The sequence below is a fragment of the Antechinus flavipes genome, chromosome 2 (genome assembly GCF_016432865.1).
Source record: "Antechinus flavipes isolate AdamAnt ecotype Samford, QLD, Australia chromosome 2, AdamAnt_v2, whole genome shotgun sequence".
Classification (NCBI taxonomy): domain Eukaryota; kingdom Metazoa; phylum Chordata; class Mammalia; order Dasyuromorphia; family Dasyuridae; genus Antechinus; species Antechinus flavipes.
Window position 1 is genome coordinate 171,871,067 of NC_067399.1, and position 22,769 is coordinate 171,893,835.

Consider the following 22,769-nt stretch of genomic DNA (forward strand, 5'->3'; position numbering starts at 1 on the left):
TTTATTTCATTGTTTTTCTGTGTTGCCATGCAAACCGGAAGCAGGCATTCAAGTTTTTGTTAATAGGAAGGGCATTTTTTCATAACCTTTCCTGTTTCAGGTACATGTGTTATGTTTGTTTTCATTTTTAAGTCAGTCTAATTGGGAAGACAGAATTCCTTCCCCATATATTCATATCAGTTTTGAAATATGCATTATTTTAGAATAGCTAAACATGTATCATTAAATCATTCTTAATGCATTGCCTGAAAGTGATAACAGAAAATCTAATCCAATGCAGAAGCTCAATAGATATTCATTGAATAAATGAAATACTTAGAAACCACCTTTTTCTACAGATGGTATCATAGGGAATAAAAGAACATTTTATTTTTTTGCTATAGAAAAATCTGAAGAATTGCATTCAATCACATAAGAAGACATAAAGAAAAGACATGTCAAGGGCCATTATGTCTTAGATAATTGAAGACCAATTTTGAAATCATGAAATTAGAAATTTAAACCAAAGATATATGGAAGATACACTTGAGACCATCAAATCACCTTCCTGGCCTATTTCATTACACATAAAATGACAAAGATAATTAAAACCTTTTATTCTTTATAATTATTAAAATTTTCCATCCAATTGGTTTATAAAATCTTCATTTATCATTGTCGACCTCTCAATCATTTAGCTAATTGGTGTAGAAATTGCCTTACAGATAGATGATATAATTTCACACCGTTCTTCTTTGGGCACTGCTAAATGAAGTGCACAGTTTATTCAATAATTTTTCTAGAGCAATCTTGCACAAGATATTGTATGTCTAGCAAGGCTTTCTTCTTCTTTGTTTATCATTTTGTCAATCAAGTGAGAGTTTTTAAAGGATAGAAGAAAATTTAGAATGTTTGTAGATAGCAAAGATTAAACTAATATTGGAAGAGACTAAAGAGACATATAGAAAAGGTCATATAGATACAAAGACAGAGGTAGAAGAGGTAAAAAAGGCAAGACATTGATGATGGTGATGGTGAAGATGACAATGAATTTGATGGTGGGGGAGCAATTATCTGACAGGAGTGAGAAAGCATGAGATTGAGGGTACACATAGAAGGCCTGGTACAATGTTATCTTTTTATCATAGACTAGGAGAAAGATAGAAAGAGCAATGATATGAGGGAGCTTTTATTTGTAAAGTATAACAGAGAAAAAAGATGTTGACAATTTAGCTGTATTTTTTTCATTAAGATATAAGGGATGGGGGCAGCTAGTTGGTGCAGTGGATAGAGCACTAGCCCTGAAGTCAGGAGGACCGGAGTCCAAATCTGGTCTCAGACACTTAACACTTTCTAGCTGTGTGATCCTGAGCAAGTTACTTAACCCTATTGCCTCAGCAAACAAAGCAAAAAAAAAAAAAAAAGATAAAAGGGATGATGTGTGAAGGGCAACTAATTAGTAAATCTTATAGAGAGCCAGATATGGAGTTAGGAAGACCTGAATTCATGAATGATCTCATATACTAGCTGTGTGACCCTGGACAAGTCACTTAAACTTGTTTGCTTAATTTTCTTCTCCTGTAAAATGAGCTGGAAGGAAATGTTAAACCCACTCAAACATGTTTGCAGGGAAGCCCCAAATGGAGTCATGGAGAACTGGGAATGAATGAAATGACTGAACATGAACAAATAAACTTGAGGAGAAAAAAGGATGTTGGGATAGCCTCTGAGGGAAGAGTGATATAGAATTAACTATGAAGGAGTCAAGGGGGCTCAATCAAGACTGTTGTAATTAATCCAGTAGTTTCAATTGTATTCAACTACTTGTGGTCCCACTTAGGATATTCTTGGCAAAGATACTGGAGTGTTTTGCCATTTCCTTCTCCAGCTCATTTCACAAATGAGGAACTGGGGCCAACAGGATTTTGTGATAGCCCAGAGTCCTACAGCTAGTATCTGTATCAGATTTGAATGCAGAAACATGAATCTTCCTGATTCCAAGCCCAGCATTCTATCCAATACACCATGTCATTGTCTGGTTAAGATTAGATAACAGAAATTTCTAAGGGACCTAGTCAACATAATTGTTTAATTTCCTCCAGAATGATTCAACAGAAAAAAAGGAGTATGAAAGTGGGAATAATCCAGAGTTGATACTTGGAAAGGAATGAGTAATGGAATTGTAAAATGGGAAAAGGGATTTGGAAAGGAAAAAAAATAGAAGACAGAGCAGTCTGGGTAGAGTACTAGGGTTAGTGGGATTGGAGGTCATAGCAAAATGATATGATAGGTTTAGAAGGAATGAGACAAAGAGGAAAATGGACTGATAAGAGATTATAGTCAGGCAAAATAACTTTAGAATTCTTAATCATACAAGTGAAATGTTTTGTGCAAGAATATTTGTGGCAGCTCTCTTTGTAGTGGTTAGAAACTGGAAACTGAGTGGATGCCTATCAATTGGAGAATGGCTGAATAAATTGTGGTATATGAATATTATGGAATATTATTGTTCTGTAAGAAATGACCAGCAGAATGATTTCAGAAAGGCCTGGAAAGACTTACATGAACTGATGCTGAGTGAAATGAGCAGGACCAGGAGATCATTATATACTTCAGTAACTACTATATGATGATCAATTCTGATGGACATGGCCCTCTTCAACAATGAGATGAACCAAATCAGTTCCATTTGTTCATTATTGAACAATGATGTGAAAGAGTGAAAGTGAAAGAACTTTGGGAAATGAGTGTGAACCACTACATAGAATTCCCAATACCTCTATTTTTGTCCACCTGCATTTTTGATTTCCTTCACATGTTAATTGTACATTATTTCAAAGTCCAATTCTTCTTGTGCAGCAAAATAACTGTAAGGATATGTATACCTATATTGTATTTAACATATACTTTAACATATTTAACATGTATTGGTCTATCTGCCATCTGGGGGAAGGGTGGAGAGAAGGAGGGGGAAAATTGGAACAAAAGGTTTTGCGATTGTCAATGTTGAAAAATTACCCATGCATATATCTTACAAATAAAAAGCTATATATTAAAAAAAAAAGTGGAATACTTGTGAGTGATAGCAAGATCAGAGTTGTGATCATCTTTGTGTATTGAAGGTAAAATATAGGTCTTGGGAGTTAAAGAGCCTGAGAACTGTTTGAGGGAAAAATCACCATGTATGTTGAAGTCTTCTATTATCAGAGTTGCTTTGAAGGGAAAGACTGTGGTCTAGGTACTGAATTTCTTGAGAAAGAAGTATACATGACTTGGAGTAGTACTTGGATTGGGTCATAAATTGGGATAGAACAAATATCAAAAGTGGAAAGATTACTGAGTGATGGCAGAAGAGGGAGAATCTCAAAATAGCAATGTAGAGCAAAGAATATATAGAGTTTCTCTCCTGGTTTAGTGTACTGGGGGGACACAGTAAAGGCAAAACCAATAATGGAAAGGATAGCTAAGGGTACAGTATCTTATAAGAGGGAATCAGGGATCCGTGAGTGACAAAAGATGAAAGGAGCAATAGAGGAAGAAGTTTAGAATAAAGGGAAATATATTAATGACAGAATGGAGATTCAAGATGGTGGAATAGAAAAGAAGGCAGAAATAATATGGAACATGAGAGATGTATGGATGAGTTGGATGGAGATGAGAGAACATTAAATTTTCAGAGAGGGAAATGGATGGATTTAGTTTGGGAATCTTGGAATTATGTATCACTGGGATTAGAACATTAGAGATAGGGAATTACTACATGTAGGGAATTTAATATTTTATACTTAATTACATATTTAACTATATATATGTAATATTATATATTATCAAGAATCCTCTGAAAGACAAAGGTGCATCAGTTCTCTTTTAAATGTAAAGGCACAGGTCCTAGAGGTGAGACCTCAATCACAGGTTTAGAGACTGAACTGAGTCAGGAAGCAATGTAAATGATCTGAGACCAGAAAGCAAAAGTCAAGATGGATAAAGGTCAGTTTTGATGGAATTAATTCAAGCAGAGTAGTAGTTATGCAAATTCCCCCTTGGGGGGATGGGAGGGAAATTCTGAGGAGCTCTCCTCTGGGAGAGACCCAACTCAGGGAATCAAGAAAAGTAGTTTCATTCTGTTTACTTGGTGGGACTAACTACACCCTCTATTGAGTAGCTGTATTGTCTATTGAGTAGTCACTCCCTATTGAGTTAAAAATTAGTCCAAGATCACTCCTAGTAACTTATTCAGTTGGATATCTTGGTCTGATAATCATCTCAAACTGCCCCCAGCTCCCAGGCTATGATTTAGCCATAAAACAAAGGCCTATGAATGTACTCTTTACAAATCTCCTAATTTGATTAGGGGTTTGTCCACTAAGAGAATTCTTTCTTAGTGAAAAATAAAACTTTCCTTTTTGCCACAGTTTTTCAGGTTCATGGATTCTTTTCAAGTTGGATCTGCATCTCTCTTCAAGTCCATTCTCACACATCAACAGTGAGATCTTGTTCTGATGAACAAGCCAAGGGGCTGATCCATAAAGTTCTCCAAACTCCAGAGGAGTCTTAAAAGTTATTGATATTTTCTGGATATTACACTGCCCCCCTTTGGGCTTGTTCCATGCTGGTCTAGTTGTTTTCTCATTGAATGCTGCTTCACTGAAAATGATATTTCAAGTATCTCAGACATAGTAGGATCATCAATATCTTTTGACAATGTCAAAAAACTGCCTCATTGGGTTGTCTTTGTTGGGATCAATGTTCTGCTGGATTCCATGAATCACAAAGACTGCTAAGACTAAGCTGTTATACAGTGAATTCTACTGGTTTTGTGGGGACTGCTGGGCACATATTCATAAATGTAGCTCTGGCAGTTGCAGGTAGGCAATATCTGCTGGGTGTTTTATCGTGGCTCATCTCTTCAGGGCTTCCTATTTTGATCAATAATTTTTTCCCACAAGAGATGACACTGAGTTGAATCTTAAGGGAACATTCTAAGAGTAAATTAAGAAAAATTCTAAGAGTAAAAGGTGAGGAATAAGTGAATTTCAGTAATGGGATGATATAGACCAGGCAAAGATAGGAATAATCTACCATGAGAACTAGGGCAGGAAAAACAAAACAAAAGAAAAGAAACAAGCAAAACTGATTTTGTAGATGTGCTTTGGGTGCTGAGTTTTTACAGACTATATGAATTTACTAAACCCACATATTCCAGCAGAAAATGGTTGATGGTGATTCCTAGGGTAGGTAATGAGTAAATATTATAGACAGCTAGTAGAAGTAGGAGAAGATAATGAGAAAGCAGAAGATACTCAAGAAATCTTCTCTGTGACCACCTTAGGTTTGTTAACCTAGTGCTCAATGACCGTGACTAGGTTTTTACTCTATTCTGTACATGAGACAGAGAACTATTATCAACTATTCTCTCTCCATCAAGCCTTTGAATTATGGTTTCTCAGTAAATTCAATGAATATAATCTGGTTTGAACTGCTTCTTTAAATTAAGTTTAAAAACTAGAGGTTAAATTCAATAGTTAAAAGTAAAATATTAATAAGGAGGATAACAGTTGTGTGATATTCAACTATAATTTCCATACTGTACTAAACAGGATTTGCTTCTTCTAAAGAAACATATAATTTCAAAAGTTACAATAATTACATTGAAATTTTCATTGGTCAATGGTGAAAACAAGATATGGGAATAGAAAACACACTTTTAGTTGACTTGGGGATGGCAATTTAATATAATATATTTATAAATTTAAGAAAACACATATATGTACGTGGAGTTAGTATGTATGAAAATCAAGTACATATTGTTGATGCGGATGCAGAATGATAATTTACCAATGTTAGTATTTCCTAGTTTCCCTATAGAAAATGTAGGCTTATCAGCCTAAGTAAGATTTTAAAAAATATATTAATGTATTTATGGATTTGGGAAAAGCAGGGCTAAATAGTTTAAGAGAGAACAAAATGCAAAGCCTACTTCAGACGCGTACTAGGGCAGGGAGTACTGGAGAGTTATGTAACTCCTGAATGATCCAGACCTCTCTCTAGGCTACAAATCTCAGAAGGGTTGCTGGTCTGTCTCTCAGCATTAGTGAAAAGAATTAATATACCTGGAATTCTCTTTTGCAATAAAATCATCAGTCTAGACTTATCTGTATTCCTTCCTACTCCATAGAAATAGAAATGGAATTAACTCATTTTCAAAAAATTGTGTATTCTTATGCCAGTGATACACAGAAATTCACAGGAACTACTCTAATTACTTTTCTACTCAGTTCATGCTAATGGTCCTTAAATGTAGAATTGTAAAATTATATCAATCTAAAATCTAAAGAACTCCCATTTTCTAAATATAGAAAAAAGCTACAAAGGCTTCAAAAAAAGGCAAATGCTTTGGGCTTATTTACAGATGAATAGAAGGCATTTTGTCATGATGAAAACCTACTTTTCAACAGTTAACTTTCTGAAAAGTGCTTTAATCTGGGCAGACAGGGAGAGTAGGTGTGTAAAAGGAAGGCAGGGAATGTTACCAGGAATTTTGAGGAATACAAGTAGAATTGTCTCTTACTTGAACAAATTTTCAAGTATGCAAGTAAAGTATGCAGAAAGACAAGGAAAAAGAAATCATTGCTAACAAATCCATTTATACTGTACAATTAAAACAAAAGGAAAAGACTTCTGGACAGAATGACTATAGAGATCCCATCCTCCCTCCAACCTCTCCACTTTTTTTTTTTCGTTCTATAGAATGTTCAAGACCTCCCTCACTTAGCTTCACAGTGACTGAAAGATGTCTTCTGTGACTATAGAGTTAGTATGTATGAAAATCAAGTACATATTGTTGATGTGGACGCAAAATGGTAATTTACCAATGTTAGTATTTCCTAGTTCTGGAATAGATTCTGGCTTTCACATCTTTACATGAATAAACAAGTACTAAGTAGAACCCATAAAGCTAATTATATTTGTAATGAATAAGGTCTATTTTCTAAAACATAAACTAATTTAGAAAAACAAACAAATGCCTTAGGCATTGTTGTCTTTGTTTAGAAATTTTTCATTATCTTTTAGCCACTAGAGATGTTTATTCAATTTTATAATTCTTTCAGTCCTTTAAAATCTCATTTTGCATTGAAAGTCCCTTGAAGTGGGACTAATTAAATTGCATGCCAGTAGTCTGAAAGAATGGAAATTTGCTTGAAATACGAAGCAGACAGTTATATGATTTTGTTTGTCCAAAGATTGAGTGGTATACAGTGGACCCAAGAGACTGAAAACTTGGGTATGAATACACATTACTTGTGGGACATTAGGTAACTCTAGGCCTCAGTTTCCGTAAATAAAATGAAGAGATTAGGTTAAATGACTTCTTCACGTCTTTCTCACTACAAATCTATGACTGTTATATAATTTAGTTTTATATTACATTATTTTGACTAATCGAGTACTATTATGCTACTATTTATTCTTTTCATTAGCTTAGATTTTTGATGTATATCATAAGTTGCTCAAAACATTACGCAAAAATCTATTATCCTCAGGATAAAGCACAGTGCCTGGTACAGAGTAGGCACTTAATAAATATTCATTAATTCTCAAATTTATTTCAAATTAAGGGAGAGTTCAGAATAAAAGAAATAATAAATTAATAATTAGTTAGTTTTTATATATTGCTTTAAGTTTTACAAAGTCCTTTACAAATATTATCTCACTTTATATTCACAACTCTAGGTACTAGGTGAGATTATATTCATTTTATAAGTGAGGAAACTGAGACAGACATAAGTCTCTTAAATGAGTTTCCTCATTTATATGTGTTCACATTTTTTTAAATTTATTCATATTATGTGAAGAATACCGTATTAGAATTTCTCCATCCAGAACTTGCAAGGTCATCTGTTCCCATTCCATCACAATTTCCAAAGTCAAAATCATCAGTTTTAATCTCCTAAACTATACAATTTCTGAAGCCAATTTTTTAAATACACAAGACATGAAACTGAAGATAGAAACAGCTGATTCAGCTCTTGATAAACCAAAAAAGCAATTAATATAATCCTTAATTACCCAATATAGCCAGCCAATCACTTATTCTAAGTTTTTGGGGTTATGATAAAAATATAAATTGATTTTTTTTAATGCTCCAAAAATATGATAGAAGGCTGTTTAAAGGAACTAGAATTTTCCCTATTAAATCAATTTTGTCCATAAATAACTCCATCTGTGTTGCTGAGAAACCGATGTAAAAATAAGTTTAATTTCTCCATCAAAAATGTGAAAGATTTCATGGGCTAACTTCAGTTCTTTCAAAAACAATAACAAAATTTATTTTAAAGCAAGAAGTGAGAAAATTTTTTATAAAATGTAAGATGAATTGTCTAGGGAGGCATGTTGAGGACTCCAATAAAAAAACTTTTTAGTGGTTATAAATCACTCTCTCCACCATATTTGAGGTCTAAGCATGCTTCCTCTTGGATTTTGTATGTACCAGTGGTAAAGTGTATCACAGATTTTGAGGGAGGAGATATTTTCTACCAATTATTCTTAAGTTATTATCATAGTAAACAGTCACTTTTAAGACTAATTAATATTAATTGATAATCATGGGATAAAATAACAGTAGTGGGAGCTCATAAAGCTATGCCAATAAAAACATATTCAAACCTTTTAAGGTACACATAGAAGCCTAAGGGGGAGATGAAGTTACTATCTTTGGGGGATTACACCTGTCAGTGATAATAGGATTTGGGAATATTCAGAGCATGAACTATAATTATAATCATTGTAAAATTTACCACAATGAGGAGTCCAAAAGAGCACAGAAATTATCTTAATCTCTTTGCCAAAAAAAAAAAAAAAGACTTGTGGTATCTAAATATTATGTTAATTTAAATAACAACTCATTTTTAAAACATTACTGATGAGGAAGAAAATTTATTATAAACAGTACTGCCTCAGGAAATCTCAAAACAAAATTGAGGAGAAAACAAGCTTAAAGTGAGATTATATTAAGAACATTGTCAATTTAGCTAAAGGATAGACTACTTAAACAGATAAAATAGAAAACATCTGCAGGTAGTTTTTTCAAAGAGATCTTTTCATACAGCACAAAAGTACAATTTGGACTTTACCAGCTCTGTTTCCAGTGTGCCATGCAATGAAATAGCATTGTTATTTAAGAAGATAAAGTCTTGAAGATAAAATATAAGGAGAGAAAAATTACCTAGTAGAATGTAAACCTCTTGAGAGAAGAGATATTTTTGTTATTATATTCTTAACACAGCATAGTCTTTTAAAATAGGAGTTATTCCATTTCTGGATGGCATTGGGGCCTAGGGATATCATAATTTTTAAGGGGATTAATTCTTTAAGACACTGATGAATCAAAGGCTTTGATTCTCAAAGTATGTCAAAAAAAGGAATTGAGTCCAAATTAAAAAAAAAAAAGAAATGCAACAGCAATTATTCACCCCATATTTCTACTTTCTCATCCCTTCAAGATATTTGTGACAATGCATATATCTAGGATGTTGTATGAAATTATAAAAAGAGAACAAGAGAACATGTAGGATTTCAAATATTATTTTTATAACTCTAGATCATGTTTTTATAATTGCAGTTGATTTAGAGGTATAGACAATACAATATTCTGCTTTATGCTTTATTGATTTTAAGAAAGCATTTGATTTGATAAAATAAAATATAGCCTTGAAAACCCTAATCAGAAAACATGTGTTCTATGGATATATCCAAATTTCAACCTTTGCAACAGAGTTAAATGACTCTATTTAATACCTCTATTACATGATAGATTTTATTTTTGATCCAGAAACAGATACTTGTGTCATAATGATGTCAAGTATTTGTTAGCTTTTGACACAGAAAAAAGCAAAGTGAGAGCTCAAGGGAGCCAAAAAATTAGATAGTTTTAAATGTTAAATAAAATTGCTCCCCCCCCCAAAAAAAAAAAAAAGAAAAAAAGGAAGAGAAAGTATGTGATTATGAGCAGTAAATAAAGATGGTGAATTGGACTTATCCCTGAGTTTTGAATAACTCTAGGCTAAAATGACAGTTTGGAAAGCACTCAGGAAGCTATGGAAACACATATTTCCCTTTCTGGCTGCAGTCATAAGAAGTAAGATATTCCCTTCAGTGTATCAGGATGGTAAGAAAAGGCAGAATTTTCAAGAAATAGAATAAAAGATCTTAAATCTATGCTTTCAGTATAAGAGTGCAACTCAGGCTTTGATTAGTACAAACCGTGAAAGAGAATCTGATTGCTGTTTGGTAGCACTCTTTGGAAAGCAGATGTCACTAACATAAAGTATTAGAGTAAAAAAAATTAGTTTAGTACTGAAGGCAGTGTTCTAGTCACAATGTCCTGGTAGCTGCACAAATTTTTAATAGCTGTTTAACTTCTGTAAGATTCCGTTTCCTTATTGTCAAATGGAATATTGTGTCTGTCCTACTAATAGTAAGGTTCACTATGATGCTTTAACAAAAAAAAAATGCTTTGAAGAATAGAAAAGTAAGCAACATGTTTGGAATAATTACTATTGTCTATCTATCCTAAAGATACCAGAAAACTGTTATAAAGAAAAATACATGTAATAATAGATAAAATAATAATAATAATAATAATAATAATAATAATAATAATAATAATAATAGAGATTGGCTTTTCTAGAGGCCAGTTTAACAAGGTGAAGTTGTATAATGTGGTAGAAAGGATGGTGACAGAAGGCCCGAGTTTTAGGAGCATAGACATAGAAGTAGAAAGTACCGTAGAAATCATTAAGTAACAACCATCTTACTTTACAGGTGAGGAGTCTGGAAGCCCAGAGAGAAAAGATTTTTTATTGTTCACCCATTTTAATCCTGTCTGCTCTTTCATGACCCAATTTGAGGTTTTCCTGCAAAAATATTAGAGTGTTTGCCCTTCCTTTTCCAGATCTTTTTACAAATAAAGAAAATTAAGCAAACAGGAATATGTGACTCGCCCAAGGTCAACACTACTGTCTAAGGCTATATTTTAACTTGGGTTTTCTTGACTCCAGCCCCTGAGTTCTATCCACTGATTCACCTCACTGCTCTATTGGTGGAAGAGCCATGATTAAAAGGAGGTTCCCTGACTCCCAATCTAGGTCATTTCCTCTATACCATATAGTATATTCAATCTATCTCTCCAGACTTATCTAACATTACTGCCCTTCATGTATGCTCTATGCTCCAGTCAAGTTGGCAACCCTGATATTGTTTGTACAGAAAATTCCATCTCTTGCTTCTATCTGATATGTAAAATCCCTAACTTTCTTCAAGGCTCAGATCACGTTTCACCTTCCCCATAGAGATCACAGTATCATAGTTGTAGCTTTGGAAGAGATCTCAAAGACCATTTATTTTAACATCTCAATTTTACAAATGAAGGAACCGAGCCCCAAAGATATTAAATGACTTATCCAACTTTACATTTATCAGTGAGAAACTGAACTCCCTTGATTCTAAAGTCAGTAGTTTTTCTCCTGTCCCACATTATTAATAGGGTCCTTCCAATTACAGAATCCACTGTAATTATTTTGCTATTAGTGAGTATTTATTTGTGTTCATATTTCTCCACCATTACTTCCAGGAAAATGTGAGTTTGAGGTCTGGCTTGTTTTATTTTTTGCCTTTATGCATAGGACTGGTACATAACAGGCATTTGATAAATGTTTATTGAATTGAAAATGAGGGTTTGGGATAAGATCAGTTTCAATTCAAATATTTTCTGCTTTATTTCCCACAGCATGAAAATCAAGAATACGGCTCCAAAGGCCTTGGGCAGTACTCAGATTTATTCTGTAAGCAAATTAATTAAACCATATAATAGTTACTACCAACAATAATATTCAAGTCCTCCTTGTTACTACTGAATAAAAGAAGTGTTTTAAATCATGGTAGCCACGTAAAATTACTCTGAGATGTCTTATGATTGATCATTACGATTTTATTCCAATATTCAAGGCAAACAATCACTAGTAAGTAACCAAAAGTCAGAGCTGAAAGTCATGGTGTTAATTTGTTTCCCTCACTTAGGATTATTGAATAAGTTATTATTATAATTATATCTCACATATATATAATATTATGTATGATATATACATAACATGACATAAAATATGATAAATAAATAGTATAAATTATTATTAATTAAAATTATAACAAAGCTTTAATGGAACAAGGAAGCAGATTAAAGAAGAGACTATCTTTTCTTTATGAAATGATCATTGTCCTCATAGGTAAATATGTTCAAATTTCTATTATATTAGATAGAACTTACAATAGAAACATAAAAATGGAAAATAAAATATGTTTCCATTTGGAAAACATGCTATGAAATTCAATTTTAAAGAAATGTTTGTTTTTTGGGGTTATTTTAGTAAGTATGACTTTTCATGACCCCATTTGGGGTTTTCTTAGCAAAGTTACTACAATGATTTGCTATTTCCTTCTTCAGCTCATTTTAATAATGAGGAATTGAGACAAATAGGCTTAACTGTCCAGGGTCACACAGTTAAGTAAGTGTTTGAGGCAAAATTTGAATTTATAAGGCCTATGCTCTACTCACTGTGCTACAGTGAATGGCATGCTTTTACATCTATCTATCTATATATGTAGATAGAAAGACATAGATTTATTTACCCACATACATAAATACACACACACACATATGTATATATATATATTGAGAATAAAGAAAGAAAAAAATTACTTTTAAGGAATGTTACATTCATATATCCATATATTTCTTGAGAAGAAAGCAAGGAAAAAAAGTATTTGAGTGAATATAATGGTCTCACAAATTTCAGATGCATAAACAATGCCATTGTTGTCTCCCATGTTAAAAATAAACAAACACCTTTAAAATCTCAGGATTACAAATATATTTTGGTGGAAAATTTAGTTTAGGTTGTTTAAAGAGATGTCAGATATGCTATTCTTAGGTTGTCCATATGCTTACCCTTGAAGATGGAAGACTACAAGCTTCTAAAGCAGTTTCAACTCGTTTTCGGTCTGCTGAAAACATGCGATAGATGCTATGAAAGGAAAAAAAGACAAAATGGCTAAAAGGTATATTACATTGTCTTATTCTTAATTCTATAGAAATGATTCAAGGTGAAAATGTTTTATTTAAATATTCATAACATTAAAAAAACTCACAAATTCATAATAGAGGCAATATAGAATCATGGCTTCAGAGCCTAATTCTGACAAAGTTAACTTTGAGATTCTGGACAGGTCATTTAATTTCTCAGTGACCTGGGTAGCTCTCTAAGTCTAAATTACAGGAAGGACACTGGTTTTTAATAGTAGAAGAAATTCTTCCCTGTGAACTTCCTTTTATAATGAAATAATAGGCCAGTCTTCCTTGCTATCTCTATCTTAAAAAAAAAAGAAAAGGAAAGAAGGAAGGAAAGGAAAAGGAAGAAGGGAAGGAAGGAAGAAAACAAAATTTTATATGTCCACATCTGTGATTTCTGTACTAAATGAAAAAAATTGTGCTTTATTCAATTATTCTTTTTTTTTTTTTCTTTTTGGCTGAGGCAGTTGGGGTTAAGTGACTTGCCCAGGGTCACACAGCTAGGACATGTTAAGTGTCTGAGACTAGATTTGAACTTAGCTCCTCTTGACTTCAGGACAGGTGCTCTATCCACTGCATCACCTAGCTGCCCCTTGATTTAATTATTCTGTCTAATATCTAAAACAGATATTGCTTTGTTGGAACATAATAGATATTATGAATGGTGATAATAATGATGATGATGATAAATACAAATTAAAGTTCTCAATATGTTTACAAATACCATTTAATTTGATCTTCAAAAACACCTTGTGAGGCAACTAGTGTTACATCTTTTTTTGCAGATGAAGAAACTGAGGCTAAGTGACTTAGCCAGGATTTCACAGCTAGTAAGTGTGTGAGGTTCAAACTGAATTCAGTTCTTCCTGATCTAGCACTCTGTCCATTGTATTTATTAACTGGCTGCCTCTTCAGTTGAAATATTGATTTAGATGAAGGAAGATTATTTGAAAACATGGAATTGGTACTCCCTTCCCCAAATAAACTTATCTTAGGTGAAAAGATTCTGAAACTTCTCAAATTTGGGGAAAATAATCTAGCAAAATTAAATAATAATACATAGAAAGTTCAATCACAGACAGAAAAGTACTATCCTCATTTATAGTTCTAGAGAAACCACTGGTGAAGAAAGCAAGACTATGGCTCAAAGAGCAGGACATATTAAAACTAAGATTATTTCTATTACACAATGGATTCTTAACTTTGAGTGTTTCATGGAGTCTTAGCATGCTATTAAAATCTAAGCATACTTTCTCAGACTAGTGTTGTTAAGTACATGAGGTATAAATATATAGTATTACAAGGAAACCAATTATACTGAAAACAGCATCAAACAATAACAGCACATCATAATATAAAACATTATATACTTCTATATGATATACATAATACACATATACTGTGTATATATGTACAGGCAATTCTCAATTGTGTTTAAATATATTTATCTATTTTTATCTATGTTTTTGTTTCAAAGAGCCAGGATTAAGAATCCTTGTACTATACTATGTTGTCCACTACAATATAATACTATATCCTCATTTACCCATTTATTTTCATTCATCAAATTATTAACCTAGGGTGTTATTCTGAAAGGGGTGTGTGTGTATATGTGTGTGTGTGTGTGTATGTGTGTGTGTGTGTGTGTGTGTGTGTAGTTCTTGAAATTACCTGTAAGGATAATGTCACAAAAAAAGAAATGTCTATATCAGAAAAAAGCAATTTTCTAAAAAGGACTTCTAATTTGATTTCTTTCATTAGTTAATTGGGTGACAGGTCAAATCATAGAATTTCCTTCTTCCTCAGTTTCTTTATCTGTAAAATGAGGTGATATCAATATAATGTCAATTCAAGACAATTAAAAGGTTTTTAATAGAACTTACTTTTTGAGAGGAATTCGTCCTTCAGGAGTGACCTGTAGCTTGAGTTTGGTATAGCTGTTGGGGAAAAAGAAAAAACAACATTCTTTCTTATTCATAGTACTTACAAGATAATAAAAATAAAACTTCACTAATCATATACATTTATATATTCTACTGTCACTTATTGTTTTGGAGGAGAATATCACTACTATTTTCATGTAACTGAATTATAGATGAGCAAGGAAAATGATTTAGATTAAAAATACTGTTTTAATAACATTTTTTAAATACTGAAAAAAAAGTCCTTTGGGAGAGTTTGATTTATTACTATAATTCATTATTTGTTAGTTTTACCCTGAACAATAATTATATAGATTGAGAAGAAAAGAAAGTAGACTAGAACTTAGAACATGTTTCATATGGTTGGTTTAATACAACTTAAAATAACTTCAGTATAAAAATATGAATTCTTCAATATATGTGTGATCTCTCTGACATGGACACTTTCTTCACTAGTGCAGATTGCAACCCACACATATTCTCTCACCATGAATAACTTTTGCCAACATTCTTCTGTATCTTACATTCCAATTTATGAGGTCTCCTAGGTCTCTGTACATTCCATGGGCACCACTATAACGTTCCAGTTGCCTGTCTTTCATATATTATTTTCACCACAAGACCAATACATTTTCTCAGTGATATCTGCTATACTGTTTTTTGCACTCATTAGGTCATCAATAGAAGTCTGATGGAGCACCCACTAACCCACTACATTGCCTTTTGAAACATGGTTAACTTGGATTATTCAAAAATTGTGTTCTAATAATCCCCATACAACATTTCCAGAAGATCATATGAGTTAAACAGATGTGTCTTTATTCCAAGAAGCAATCTGGAATTATTAAGAACAGTGTATTTTCTGTATTCTGACAGAAGTGGATTTCTTCGACAAAGAGATCTAACTCAGTTTCAGTTGATCAATGATGGACAGAAGTAGCTGCACCCAAAGAAAGGACACTGGGAAATGAATGTAAACTATTTGCATTTTTGTTTTTCTTCCTGGGTTATTTATACCTTCTGAATTCAGATCTCCCTGTGCAACAAGAGAACTGTTCGGTTCTGCACACATATATTGTATCTAGGATATACTGTAACCTATTTAACATGTATAGGACTTCTTGCCATCTGAGGGAGGGGAGGAAGGGAGGGGGAAAATCGGAACAGAAGAGAGTGCAAGGGATAATGTTGTAAAAAATTACCCTGGCATGGGTTCTATCAATAAAAAGTTATTTAAAAAAAAGAGAGAGAGAGAGAGAGAAAGAACAGTGTATTTTGTCAAACGTAATTAATTCTTCCATTCTAGGTCCAACTTCTTGTGCATCTATTATTCCTGTCCCAGAGCTATATATAGGCAATCTACCCCATTGGATTGACTATCAAATTAGATAGTAGGCATGTTTTGTCCACTCAGTTTTGTTTGAACCTAGTATTAAGCCTATCTCTTTTGAATAACAATGAATCTCATTGAGGATATCTTGTATCACACTTGGACTTGATGACATCAGGAGACTATCACATGAAACAGGGCCCTTGGAGGACCTAACTAACCATTTATCTCTTTATAACAGAGATTTTCAACCCAAAGTTCATTATTTATCTATCTATCATCTATATATGTGTGTGTATATGTATGTATATATATATACACACATACATATACACACACACACATATATATATAATGGTATTTCAACAAAATTTTTTGCAATATTTTATATAATTGGCAAACAATTTTTTATGAAGCGTCAGTAGGTTTCAGCAAATATCCAAAGAGGACCATGACACAAAAAGGACTAAAAACTAATATTAACTGTATCTCTTCTCCATAATTACAGTCATAGTGGCACATAATATTGACAATGCATCATATAAATGCTAGTAATTATTATTTGTCACTTGGTGATGATAATAATCAAAGAGTCACTGAATAAAATTATCCCTATGGTTGCATTTTCTAAGGAATACTTTATGATCTTATTATACACATGAAAAATTAGATAAACTTTTTAAGGTTGAATTTTATTGTACTAGATCAAACATTTTTCTTATTTTTCCTTTTTCTATCAATCAACAAAAAATTTAAGTCATGAATCTTGTATTATCTGTACTTTTCACTTAATTATGAGACTATAAAGATGAATCTGTTATAGAAAATCATTTGCAAAACCCTGGCTTTTTATTTTTTATTGTCATGGTGGATACTTTTTGGCATGTATACAGATAGAAGATAAAAAACAGTTGCAGGCATATAGAGTTGCTTGCTCTCAATCATTTTTTTTCAATGATATACTGATATCATTCATTTTTGATTCCTAGTATAGTTGATAAAATAATTCTTCAATGATGTCAAGACTGTATCACATTTACCTTTGATTTCTGCAAAGTATATTTGTGCTAGTCCAGCTGTTTTGCATAACTTCATCTTCCTAACTGCTACTTCTATTTATATAGCAAATCGGGTGCTAAGTTGTTACAAATATAATAATCACTTATGACAAAAATATGTTAAAACAGAAATATTGATAAATTTGCTTCATTTTGTATTTACTTGTTCTTTTGCTAGTTTCATTCTTGAAATGTCCTTGGGACAATAATATTCATTTGGGCATGAATGCCAAGTGCCAAGCTTTTAGGGGATTTAATTTTGCTTTCACAGCTTATTGCTAATTTTATAAGGTGACATTGCTTATAATTTCCAGTAATTTTTCTCCATCATATTTTATAAATGTGATTGGTAACACAGGATATGAAACAACTTTGTAATCAAAACTCTTGTTGTCTTTGGCTCCATGTTTCACTAATGCAAAGAATTCAAACATTGGTATAATAAGTGGGTGAAAGCCCAAGACTCAAAGCATGCTTGTTTCTGACCTTCTCAGTGGGTTATATACAGTTTGTGTAAAACTTCCTCCTAGTTCCAATCCAACACAAGGAGACTTGATGAGCCTGCTTCTCACATCCATAATTGAGATTCCCCTTCCTCGCTTTTGAGCATGAACAGGAATCCTGTGACTTTTTATTGTTGGTATAGAGTGCAGCAATAATTTTTTTTTTCAAATTAGCTGTTAAATTGGAACCAAGAGTGCATACAAAAGGTTTGAACTAAAAATCTCAGTCTCCTCCCTAGAAGCTGGATGAGGGAGGGGAAAATATGCCTTAATCTCCTACCTACCTACCTACCATGTGGCCTTAGGGACATGACAATTCTGTTTGTATTGTATTTTTTCTTTCGATAGTAAGTATATGAAGATTCTGGGATGAAATGGCTCAGGTTATGATTTCATGCATATGAATTAATGAATTAATAATTAATAAATTAGATAAATTACTTATCACTTCAGTAATCAGAAAAACAGAGACCCTAGTAGTAGTTAGTTGAATGAAAAATGTCCCATCTCCCCCCCCCCCCCCCCACCTCCCAAAAGCAGCTAAGCTACCTTCTTCACCCTGCTCAGTGGATTGACCTAGCAGCCAAAAAATCATATCCTAGAAGCAGCCAGCTCAATTGAGTAAGGGAAAAACTCATCAACTAATATGAGCCTATGCTCTAAAGTAGGAACTCTGTGAAAGGAGAACAAGGATTCTCAGGGTTAGGAGTCATAAGGTACCACTTGACCCTACTTGTCCTTCATTATCTTATGTGTTAAGTTTGAACATGTATGAGGCGAATGCAGTCCTAACTTTGCATAACTGATGTTATATAAATTCCTTTCTTATTCTATCTTCTCAGTAAATTCGTTTTTGTTGTTGTTGTTATTGGTAGAAGTCAATTTATATTATTATTATTATTGGGGACATGTAATTTGGTTAATTGATAGAAGAATCCAGGATGAGGGTTCAAGAGAGATCATATTATAAATCCTAATACTTCAAGGTTATCTTGAGGGGTTTTTTCAAGTGTTCAGAGGTGGAGGGACTACATTTGTTCCTTTCATTTCTGAGCTTTTTGACCTCTGTCTTATATTGACTGATTTATGTAAGTTTAAGATAAAATGCCACTGATACAATTTCTTTGTATCTTTGTTTTGTTTTTTTTTTCATTTTCCATTTTTCAACAATATTAAATCATTTGAATAAATCATATTTAAATTTTATAATAATTTCCCTGCCTGGGTCTTATTACTCCCATTTGGAAAATGAGAGGACTAGATTAGTTGATTTCTAAAGCTTCTTTTAGCTCTAAATCTAGAATGCCTGAAATAAGAAGAAAATGGGAAGAGAATCTCGGGCTGGATCATATTTGGGAAATGATGTTACATTTGTGACTGTTGGCTATTGGCTGTTCCTTCAATTCTACAAACTGATCTCTCTCTCTTTTTTTTTTAATACCAATATATGGCCATGAGTCATGGAATACTATGTTCTCAGAGAGTAAAAATTGAAATTATCCTAAAGGAAAATGGAAAAAAATCATAGTGGGTACTAATGAAAAGATTTCTGATTATGAAGTTCATGGACCTGTGTTCAAGTCCTAACTGTTAAAAGAGATTTGTATGATGATGTATAAATAAAAACCTCCTTGATTCTTAGTTTTCTCATCTGTAAAAACAGTAGTTTAGACCTTAGTTTCTTAAACTGTGGTTAGCCATATGGGTCTCAAAACTGAAAGTGGGGATTTTGAGATTATGATTTATTATCAGTAAATATTTGATTTATAAAACTATTTTAAATATCTACATATCTACATGGAGTCATGTAAAAATTTCTTAGGTAAAAAGGAGTTATGTGTGGAAAAAATTTAAGAAGCCCTGGTTTAGACCATGTAATGTAAGAGAATCTTTAAAATTTCAATTAATGCTATGATCCTGTTGCCAGGAGCATATTGTTAATAATGATATGCAGAAGAAGGAATATAAAAGGCATCATTAAGAACATAAGAAAAGGGCATAAATATGACATAAAAGGTTTATGTGGGACAATAAGAGATGGATATACCAAAGAAACAGAAGATACTAAAAGAATATGAGAAAATCTTTCATGTGTGCATCCTCTCTTTATAGATGATTTATGGAAATGCATGAATAAATAGTAATTTGTTAAGCCCTAATAATGATAGATGAATTACTTGGGACAAGCAATAATTTGGATATTATGTAATTTTGTGACAAAAATCTAAATGGATATGGTACACTGATCTAAGACTGATTCAGAATAATTGACATGGACCAGATGAAACTGCATAGGGATTTTTTTAGGATGCCAAAATCTATACATTTTTTTATGTCAGTAAATTTAGTAATTTTATTCTTTTGCAATTTAAATTCCACTGCACTATGTACTAATATAGCATACTAATAAAATAAACATATAGTCAGTCCTTGCTCCCAAGAAGTAAATATTCTGATTTTTATATGTGTCTATATGTTTGCATGAATTAAGATTCATGAAAATGAAAGGGCTCCTTTGATTAAAGAGAATATCTGAAAGGTGAATAACAAAGCCTGGGAGTTGTTAGGGTATACTGGAAAGTAAGTTAGCAATAATTGGACACAAAATTAGGGCCAGATGTCAAGGTCCAATGGTCCCTCATCTTACAGTCGGTGACTCTTAGCCTAAAAATTGTGCGAAAGACTTTACCTGGCCAAAGATAAGGGAGGTCTAGAGGGCCTGGTCTTCCATTTTGGAGAAGATAAAAGTAGGAATAAAGTGAGACTTTGAATTCCTTTCTATAGGAATAGGAATGGAGGATGGTGAGCATCTAACTAAGAAGGGAACATTGGAAGGAAGGTTGTGGGAAAAACTTCCAATGGAGTCTGTTCTTTTTGGGCCCTCTGCATAGAATCTGGATCCTCAGGGAGGCTAGGACAGGGAAGGGGGAAAAGAAACATAAAAGATTTAAATACTATGAAAAGGCAATGAAGATTATGCTCTTCATTATCCCCAAAGCCTACCTGTAATTGAGCTAATTGATCCCTTGACATATCTATATATCAAATGTAAGACAAATATGTTAAAATAGTTCTATCCTCTGAGTCCACACTTAAGCACAAGGTAAGAACAGAGTTAGGGTTTTCTCCATTTTTCCTTAAATAGAAAATGAATTCCTGAAATTGAGATAATTGTTATCAGTTACTAAATGTTTCTACTAGTTGGTACAATTTCTTAGCTATGAATATAGTAGAGGAAGATGTGATATCAGTTTAGTAGTCTATACTTTGTCCCTTAGCAAGTTTTTCAGGATCTCAGCGAGTAATTCAGACTTCTGTAAGAAGGAATATATATGCTTTATTTTATTACATTAAAGAAGTGTAGAATCCATTCATGCTTTGATCTGAATGCAGTGAGTTTGGGATATCTTTAGACAGTAAATGTCTTCATTTGCCATGATGAAAAGAATTATTCAAAAAGTACTTGGCCTAGTTCTAAATAAATGGATTCCTTTAATTATCTTAAGATATAAAACAGTGGAAAAACTTTTGTTGTCAAAACCAATGCCTGCTTGAATGAGTCTGATTTATAATTATAGGTATACACTGGGAATGCAAGAACCCAAGGGATTTTTAATTAATGAAACTCTAATTGATTTGTAGCCTTTTCAGCCTACAACATCAAGTAATTTAACATTGACCATGGGTAGAGTGGATCCAAGAAGGACAACTGGTTATTAAAGCACAAAGATGTGGGACTGGATGGTCCAACCTTAGGTGGTATGTATAGGTAGGGCTGAGTTTTTCTTTTTTTAATTTAATTTTTTTTTAAATTGTAGCTTTTTATTTACAAAACATATGGATGGGGTAATTTTTCAACATTGACCCTTGAAAAACCTTCTGTTCCAAATTTTCCCCTCCTTCCCCCCATTCCCTCCCTTAGATGGCAGGTATCACATTACATGTTAAAATATATGTTAAATCCAAAGTATGTATACATATTCATACAGTTATCTTGCTGCACAAGAAAAATCAGATTTAGAAAGGAAAAAAAAAATCTGAGAAGGAAAACAAAAATGCAAGCAAACAAAAACAGAAAGAGTGAAAATGCTATGTTGTAGTCCACACTCAGTTCCCACAATTCTCTCCCTGGGTGTAGATGGCTCTCTTCATTACTGAACAATTGGAACTAGTCTAAATCAACTCATTGTTGAAGAGAGCCATGTCCATCAGAACTGATCATCGTAAAATCTTATTGTATGGCTGAATTTTTCTTAAAATAAGTGTTAAACATGAAACATTTCACACTAAAAGCAAGTGAATTGGTTCAAGGAACAATAGTCTATCTTTTTTACCCCCTTTTCCCCCCCTTGAATCTTCATTCATAAAACAAATTTCAATAGTTATACTACTGTCTTATTAATCCTTGGAGAAAATACAAAATCCTTGTATTTTCTCCTTTCTCGGAGTATTTAGAAATGAAGATATCTTTTGGATATATGACTAATAACATGTTTAACTCAAACTTACAGTCTAGTTGAAGGACTGGAGTTGCCCAGATTAAAACAATTAAAGAATACACAAGTGACAAACTAATCAGGATTTATATGTTACAAGAGTAATTCAGACAAGGAAGTAATCAGTGTGAGCAGAGAAGCAGGAAAAGGTTGAAAGGGGAAAATTTTCTTGAGCAGGGCCTATTGGTAGGTTTGGAAAAATTGAAGAGAAGGAGGAAGTACATTATATATAGCCCAAAATTCAAGTCCATGGTTATGAATTAATGAGTTGTCCAAATTCCAACATGACCACAACTCAAAAGTAATTGTCACTATTTGCCTTAGCCAAGTAGATATTGACAAAATGATTTTGACTACATTA

General features: G+C 32.8%; 1 protein-coding gene across 2 annotated transcripts in view; it reads right to left on the reverse strand.

Moving 5' to 3' along the window:
- Positions 1 to 22,769, reverse strand: part of PLCB1 (phospholipase C beta 1) — an 844,697-nt gene that overhangs the window by 266,448 nt on the left and 555,480 nt on the right. For both annotated transcript variants that reach the window (XM_051975942.1, XM_051975943.1), the window contains exons 6-7: positions 14,983 to 15,036; positions 12,980 to 13,055 (exon numbers count right to left, since the gene is read on the reverse strand). In XM_051975942.1, the coding sequence (XP_051831902.1) occupies positions 12,980 to 13,055; positions 14,983 to 15,036 (130 nt within the window). The remainder of the gene's footprint in view (positions 1 to 12,979; positions 13,056 to 14,982; positions 15,037 to 22,769) is intronic.